The sequence below is a fragment of the Tupaia chinensis genome, unplaced genomic scaffold (assembly GCF_000334495.1).
Source record: "Tupaia chinensis unplaced genomic scaffold, TupChi_1.0 Scaffold139785_1, whole genome shotgun sequence".
In the NCBI taxonomy this organism is placed as follows: domain Eukaryota; kingdom Metazoa; phylum Chordata; class Mammalia; order Scandentia; family Tupaiidae; genus Tupaia; species Tupaia belangeri.
In genome coordinates, this window is record NW_006199665.1 from 214112 (window position 1) to 222367 (window position 8256).

The 8256-nt window shown below is 41.1% G+C and overlaps 1 protein-coding gene across 1 annotated transcript; it reads right to left on the bottom strand.

Annotated features, from left to right (window-relative positions):
* Positions 1 to 5723: 5723 nt before the first annotated feature.
* On the bottom strand, positions 5724 to 6674 carry LOC102468827 (olfactory receptor 10H4). Its single transcript, XM_006162282.1, has one exon. It carries the CDS (start codon positions 6672 to 6674, stop codon positions 5724 to 5726), a length of 951 nt encoding a protein of 316 aa, XP_006162344.1.
* Positions 6675 to 8256: the final 1582 nt, after the last annotated feature.

The following is an 8256-nucleotide window of genomic DNA, read 5'->3' on the forward strand; positions in this document are numbered from 1 at the left end:
TTTCCCTTCTGGACAGATTTCTGACTATTCTTCTTGAACCAAGATGTTTTCAGAGGACCTGGGAGAATCACACCTGCAAACGTTAATGTCGCTCTAACAGACAGCTTTGTTCTAGTGACCACGGGCATGTCTTTACATCCTGACCTTGAAGGAGCATCACCAGATAAATAGCAAGGCCTTCTTATCTACATTCAGGTTAAATTCATGCATTCTGGGGCCAGCAGGTGGCGTGGTGGTTAAAGGTCTGGACTCCCACATGGCTATTGCAGGGTCGCATCCCGGACCTGGCAGCTTGCTTTCTCACTTTCCTTCCCTTGCTCCCTCTCTGTCTCTCTCTGGTCAACACCCCTGCTTTATCGCGAATTAAAAGTAAAAAAGGACAATAAATAAAAATAAGTAATTATTTTTAAAAAAGAATTTAAAGAATTATTTTATTTAACTTTATTTATTTATTTGTTTAAATTTGACCAGAGAGGGACAGAGGGAGAGAGAGAGAGAGAGAAGGAAAGTGAGAAAGCAAGCCGCCAGATCCAGGACTCAAACTGTGGTTGGCCATGTGGGAGTCCAGCACCCTTAATCACCACTTCACCTGATGACTTCTTAAAAATATTTTTAAAGTGTTATTTTTAAATTTAATTTAATTAATTAATTTATTTTAATTTGACTCAAGAGGGACAGAGCGCGTGCGTGCATGCATGCACGAGAGAGAGAGAGAGAGAAGAGAGAGGTCAAGAGAGAAAGCAAACCTTCAGGTCTGGGACTTGAACCACAGTTGGCCATGTGGGAGTCCAGCACCCTTAACCACCATGCCACCTGCCAGCCCCTAAATAAATAATTCTTAATACAAATTTCAGACATTCTTTTCTACTGACTTCACGTCTCTTTTGGACAAAGACTTACATGTCTAACCAATAATTAACCTGATAATTTCCTTTTTTAACTTTTTAAAAGAAGTCTTTATTTAGGAACCAGTGGATGGCGTAATGATTATGTTGCTGGACTCCCATGTAGTCAACTGTGGTTCAAGTCCCAGACTGGGAGGCTTAAAAGTCATGCTGGGCCCGTGTGCATGCGTGTCCAAGATCCTGAGAGGAGAATGGAGAAGGGATTGCAGCGTGGTCATCCCCCCTGGGGAGGTGATTGCTTGCTTTCTGTCGCTTTGTCTCTCCAGTGAGTGTACTCACCCTATAGCAAAAATCTCTCTAAAAAAATAGAATTATTTATTCAGTTTTTTATTACTATTATTTTAATTTGACCAGAGAGAGAGAGAGAGGGAAAGTGAGAGCAATCTTCTAGGTGTGTGACTCGAACCATGGTCGTCGGCATGTGGGAGTCTAGTGGCTCAACTACCACGCCACCTGCTGGCCCATGAATTATTATTTCTACAGAGTTTTCTCACTTTCCTCTTTTCACTCTCTCTCTTGCTCTGTCCTTCTCTGGTCAAATGAAAATAAATAAATAATTAAGGTTAAATAAAATAATTCTTTAAAAAAAAAAATCTCAAGAGGAGAATAGAGAAGGAAATACAGCATGTCCATACCTTCCTGAGGAAGGATATCTCCCTTTCTCTCTCTCGCTTTCTGTCTCTGTCTCTCTCTTCCCGGTGAGCACACTGCCCTATAGCAAAAACCTCTCTTTTTTTTTTTTTTTGGAGAGATTTTCCCTGTAGGGCACGTGCGCTCGCCAGACAGACAGAGAGAGACATAGAGACAGAAAGCGAGAAATCACCCCCCAGGGGGGCAATCCCTTCTCCTCCATTCTCCTCTCGGGATCTTGGCACGCACGCACACGCGCCCGGTGTGAGTTTTAAGCCACTGGGTCCGGGACACGAACCGCGGTCGACTACGTGGGAGTCCAGCGACATAGCCATTACGCGAACTGCTGGTTCCCGCAAAAACCTCTCTTAAAAAAGAAAATAGCGTGGGCGCTTGCCAGGAAGACAGAGAGAGACAAAAAACAGAAGGCGAGAAATCACCCCCCAGCAGGGATGGCCACACCACAATCCCTTCGCCATTCTCCTATCAGGATCTTAGGCATGCATGCACATGTACCTGATATGAGTTTTAAGCCACCAGGTCCAGGACTCGAATAGTGGTCAACTACGTGGGAGTCCAGTGACAAAACTATTACACCATCTGCTGGTCCCTCCACTGGCATGATTTTCAAACCACTGGATCTGGGACTTGAATTGCCAAGTCAGCCATGTGGGATCCAGCACCATAACCTCAATGCCATGTGCTGACCCTAAACAAGATCTTTAAAACATGTTTATTAATTTATTTATTCCATGAGCAAAGTAGAGTAAGAGAGGGCAAGAACTCCCATCAGAGTCTTGACACCACAATCCAGCCTGAGCCTCAGCCATCTCAGAGCATAGGCACCCATATGCCTGGTGTACTCCAGCATCTCTGGACTTGAATCTGAAATCTCCTCATATGGATCAGCCTCTCAGAGGATTGTTTTCTTTTTTAAAATAATTTATTTATTGGGACCAGCAGTTGGCGTAATGGCTACGTCACTGGACTCCCATGTAGTGGACCGCGGTTCGAGTCCTGGACCCAGTGGCTTAAACGCATGCTGGGCGCGTGTGCGTGTGTGCCCAAGATCCCAGGAGGAGAATGGAGGAGAACGGATTGCGGCGTGCCCATCCCCCCTGGGGGGTGATTTCTCGCTTTCTGTCTCTGTCTGTCTGGCAAGTGCACGTGCCCTATAGCAAAAACCTCTCCAAAAAATAATAATAATAATTTATTTATTTGGACCAACAGCTGGCATAATGGCTATGTCGCTGGACTCCCATGTAGTCGACCATGGTTTGAGTCTTGGACCCAGTAGCTTAAACTCACACCGGGCACGTGTGCGCGTGTGCCCAAAATTCCAGGAGGAGAATGGAGGAGAAGGGATTGCAGTGTGGCCATCCTCCCTGGGGGGTGATTTCTCGCTTTCTGTCTCTCTCTGTCTCTGTCTCTTTCTGGCTATTGCACGCATCCTTTAGCAAAAAAAAAAGTCTCAATTAAAAAAAATTATTTATTTATTTTATTAATTTTTATAATTACTTTTAAGTTTGCTATAGGGCATGTATGCTTACCAGAGAGAGAGAGAGGGAGCGAAAGAGAGAAAGCAAGTTGCCAGGTCTGGGATTTGAACCACAGTTGGCAATGTGTCCAGCACCGTAACCACCATACCACCTGCTGGCTGCCTCAGAGGATTGTTTACTACTGCTGTTTTCTACCACCACCTGGCCCCACCAACAATGGATCTTCAGCATTTCTTCTGAACTTATATAGTCTACACGGAGCAAGAGGAATCTCCTTAGGTGTCTCCCAATTCCTGCTTGGCTACTGAGGAGGGCACTGCATACAGACGGAAGCCATCTTGAGCTATCCGCCATCTTGGAAACCATTAGATTTCACTTCCTCACTGAGTAAACTGTTTCTCAGATCATGTGACCAACTGTTCTTCCCTGCAGGGCAGTTGGGTTTCTAGGCAAAGGGAGAGATCCACCCACACCAATGATTGGCTCATGATGTTCTATCTCATTTGCATTTCCAGCAACCAATCAATGCCCACCAGCCTGTATATAACTCGACATTCTTCTTCAATAAATGGGAGACTTGATCAGCGCCTCCTAATGTCTCCACTCTGTGTGTCCTAGGATCTGTGATGGGAACTCTAACAGCTATACAATACTATGTATTATTAGTTAGTTATGATTTATATTTATTATTATTATTTCCTCACAACAAACTTGGGAAGAATCACGTCCAGTGAACAAATCTAGGAGATGTTCTATTGGGACTCCTTTGCCAGTGTGGTTGGAGTCCAAGGTTGCACGATGTTCCTCATAAACCCCCTCTATTCCTTAATTTTCTCAATGAAAAGAATGGCCTAAGAATCTGGCCTGAAATTAATTTTGCTAATGGAGTGAGGATAACATTACAATTTTAAAAAAATTATTTAACTTTTAGTAGTTATTATTATTTTTTTAATTTGACCAGAGAGAGAGAGAGAAAGGGGAAGGAGAAAACAGACTGTCAGGTCCAGGATTTAAACTGTGGTCTGCCATGTGGGAGTCCAGTGCCTTAACCACCATACCACTTGCCAGCCCTGAGGATAACATTTAACAACAGGATGCCATTTCAAATGTTCATTACTGTATTAGTTTCCTAAGGCTGTTATAACAAAATTTTATAAACTCGATAGTTTAAAAGAACACAAATGTATTCTCCTTCATTTCTGAAGGCCAGACCTCTAGAATTGGTTTTAGTGAGCTTGACTTAGGATGTCACAGGGCTTTCTCTTCTCTCTCTCTTTCTCTCTTCTCTTTCATTTCTCTGTTCTTTTCTTTTTCTTTCTTTCTTTTTTTCTTTCTATTTTTTTTTTAAAGATTTTTGCCACAGGGCAAGTGTGCTTACTATAGAGAGAAATAGACAGCCACAATTCCTTCTGCTTCAGAGACAGAGATAAAGGGAAAGTGAGAAAATCACCCCCCAGGGGGATGACCATGCCATAATCCCGTCTCCTTCATTTTCCGCTTAGGATTTTGGGCACACACACAAACCTGGCATGTTTTTCAAACTGCCATGTCTATGACTCTAACTGTGACATTGGCTATATGGGACCTAGCACCTTAACCACCATGCTACCTGCTGGACTCCCTCTGTCTCTGACCATCCCTTCTCTTTCCTCTATGCAAAAAGCCATTTTAACAACTTCTTCTCTTCCCTTCTTATTTCAGATTTTACCTCAAAGTCTTTTTCATTTCATTTCCTTTATAGGTAAAAAATTAAGACTACCTTCCCACTGGTTTACATCTTTACACTTGCTCTCTTTCTTTTTCTCTCTCACTCTCTTGTCTCTTTCCACTTTTACACTCTGACATTCTACATTCCACTCAACTCAGCATATAATCTGCCTCCCTTTAGGGTATAAATTTCTCTCAAAGACAATGAGGGACTATAAATAACAAACCATTTTCTCTGAGACAAATAGTTTATTTTTCTTTGTACATTTCTTCTAATTAAAAAAATATTGGAGAGATCAACAGTGGTGCGGTGATTAGAATGTTGGACTCCCACGTGGCTGATCATGGTTCAAGTCCCAGACCTGGCAGCTTGCCTTTTCACTTTCCTTCTCTCTCTTTCTTTGTCTCCCCCTTGTAAGCACTCTTATCTTATAGTAAAATTTTAAAATAATAATAATAAATAAAGTTAAATAAATAATTCTTTTAAAAAATTGGGAACACTAGAGTGCCTAAAACAAAGAAAAGGTGCAATGATTGGTGGCATTTATTATTATCATTATTTTATTCTTACTAATTTCTTGTACTAGGTAAAATAAAGTCTTTTTTCACTTGCCATTCCAGAACCATGTGCAAAATTCTCTATACACATCTATTTGATGATCCCCATCTACCCATTAATAGAAAGCACAATCCCAGGCACAGATACAGGGGTGGAGTATATCACACTGGCTCATAAACAAGAGATTATGATTACTTGTACCAAAGCAAGTAGAGGGGAAACAGATAACTATCTGATAATGTTCATGCTCACAACAGACTTGGAAACAATTCTTCTAATGAGCAAATCTGAAAGGCGTGTTATTGTATGAACATCTACTGAAGTGGGTATTTTCATTTACCTGAATGTAAACAATAATCCTATGGAGATGAATATTATTATCCCCAGCACTTCTATCCTATTTTCCCACCACCCAACTGGTTGTCAGGACCTTAATAGATAACATTTTCTACGGAGGCTTCTACTTATGGCATTCTTCAGCTCCTTATTTCTGAAACTGAAAATGATTGGACTAAGGAAGGGGGTGAACACTGTATAGGTGGTGGCCAATAAGGCATCACTGTTTACAGAATGGGGGCCTTTGGGCTTAAGGTAGATGATGGAGGCAAAACTATAGTGCACAACCACCACAGTGAGGTGGGATACACATGTGGAAAAGGTCTTGTGCCGGCCCTCAGCAGAGGGGATCTTCAAGATGGTGGCCACGATGAAAATATAGGAGAGGATGATGAGGAATAAACAGCCTATGAGTGCTGTGACACATACCAGGATCACACCCAAAGTGACAGAGAATATTTTATCTCCACAGGCCAACTTCAAAAGGGAAAGCACATGGCAGAAAAAATGGTGGATGACATTAGACCCACAGAAGGTGAGGTGGAATACTATCACTGTCACCATCATCCCCATGAATGAGCCACAAGCCCAAGTCCAGGCCACCAGACGGCCACAGCCACGGGGGCTCATGAGCACATTGTAGCGAAGAGGGTGGCAGATGGCCACATAGCGGTCATAGCCCATGATCATGAGCAAGAAGGAGTGGGTGAAGCCAAACGTGAAAGAGAAGAACATCTGGTTGGCACAGGCCACAAAAGTGATGGAATGATTAGTGGAAAGCAGGTCAACCAACATGTGAGGGGTGATGGCAACAGTGAACAGAATCTCAGAGATGGAGAGGGCACACAAAAATAGATACATGGGTGTGTGGAGTCTGTGTTCAGTCCAGACGGTAGCCATGATGAGGAGGTTCCCCAGCAGCGTGAACAGGTACATAAGCAGGTACAATAGGAAAAGAATTGGCAAGAGCCGTGGAGGTAAGGCTGAAAAGCCAAAGAGGATAAATTCAGACATGGTGCTATAGTTGTGAACAGGCATGGTGGTGTATCTGTTGTAATCAGAAACAAAATAAAGACACAGTGGTTAAAACATAGACCCCCGATACAGATCAAATGGCAATTTAAGAACTCTGTGCTAGGATCAGCAAATGGCATGGAGTTTAAAGCAGCTGGATCCCACATGACTGACTACACAGTTCAAGTCCTGGACCCAACAGCTTGAAAAAATCATGCTGGATGTGTATGCATACGTGCCCAAAATCCTGAGAGGAAAATAGAGGAGGAGGAATTGCCACATGGCCATCCCCACAAGGGGGAAGATTTTTCACTTTCCCTCTCTCCATCTCTCTGTGACAAGCACAAATGCCCAATAGCAAAACAAAACAAAACAAAACAAAAACCTAAAAAAAGAACTGTAAGCTACTCAATGATTTTACACACATTTCTGGGACTTACTTTCCTCATCTGTAAAATAAAACAAATAATAATACTTTTACCATTCAGCAATGTAATAAAGATAAAATGAGACCACTGTATTAAGTGCTTCAGACAGATTTGAATAGTAATTGGATTTCTATTAACACTAAATAAAATGAAGAAAAAAAGGCCTACATTTGAAATTACTGGAGGTAGTCATGAGTGATCAGATTCTCATGAGAGACCCAGTTTTTAGAGTGTCCCAGTTCTAGAAAATGTATCTGGATCTTGAAGTTTAATATTTTTTTCCTGTGAGTCTCAGTCTTTTCATTGGTTATTTAATTCATTTATATTTATTTTAATACCATTTTATTGGCATCACTTCTTTGACATTTTTCATTTAATCATGTAAAGAAACTGAACAGAAAGTCTAAAAATAAAAGGATGGATATAGGCACCATCAGGTGGCATGGTGGTTAAGGCACTGGACTCCCACATGGCCAGCTATGGTTCAAGTCCTGGACTTGGTGACTTGCTTTCTCACTTTGTCTCTCTTTCTGTTTCTCTTGGGTAAAAGCATGTGCCTTATAGCAAATTAAAATAATAATAATAATAATAAACATTTTTTAAAAGATAGATACATACATGCCAGGCAAATATGTACCAAATGTAAGCCAAGGTAACAATCTTAATACAAAAAATGAAATTTAAGGAAATAATGATCTTCATATCTCTAATACCATATGCCAGGAAAAGGAATGAGAGTTCCCTGAAAAAACTACTGATTTATGGTCTGGATATCCTGTACTAGAATTAAATGAAAATGTTGTAGACCAATGAAATAATGTTGGAAGAATGCAGAGACCAGATTGTAAAGATGTCTACCAACTAAAACTATGACAACTGGAATAACCAAAATTCATTATGCAGAAGGAAGCAATCAGACAAAATCAAAAGGTGAAATATTTTATAGAAGAATTGATCTGGTCTCATCAATAAACCAAGATTATTAAAATGATGAAAACAGGGGCCAACAGGTGGTTAAGGGTGCTAGACTCCCACATGGCTGACAACAGTTCAAGTCCTGGACTTGGTGGTTTGCTTTCTTACTTTTCTTCTCATTCTTACTCTCTCTCGCTCTGTCCCTCTCTGATCAAATTAACATAAATAAATAAAGTTAATTAAAATAAATATATTTTTTAAAA

Excerpts from the sequence above, each read along its gene's own strand:
- LOC102468827 (XM_006162282.1), bottom strand. The coding sequence starts at position 6,674 with ATGCCTGTTCACAACTATAGCACCATGTCTGAATTTATCCTCTTTGGC.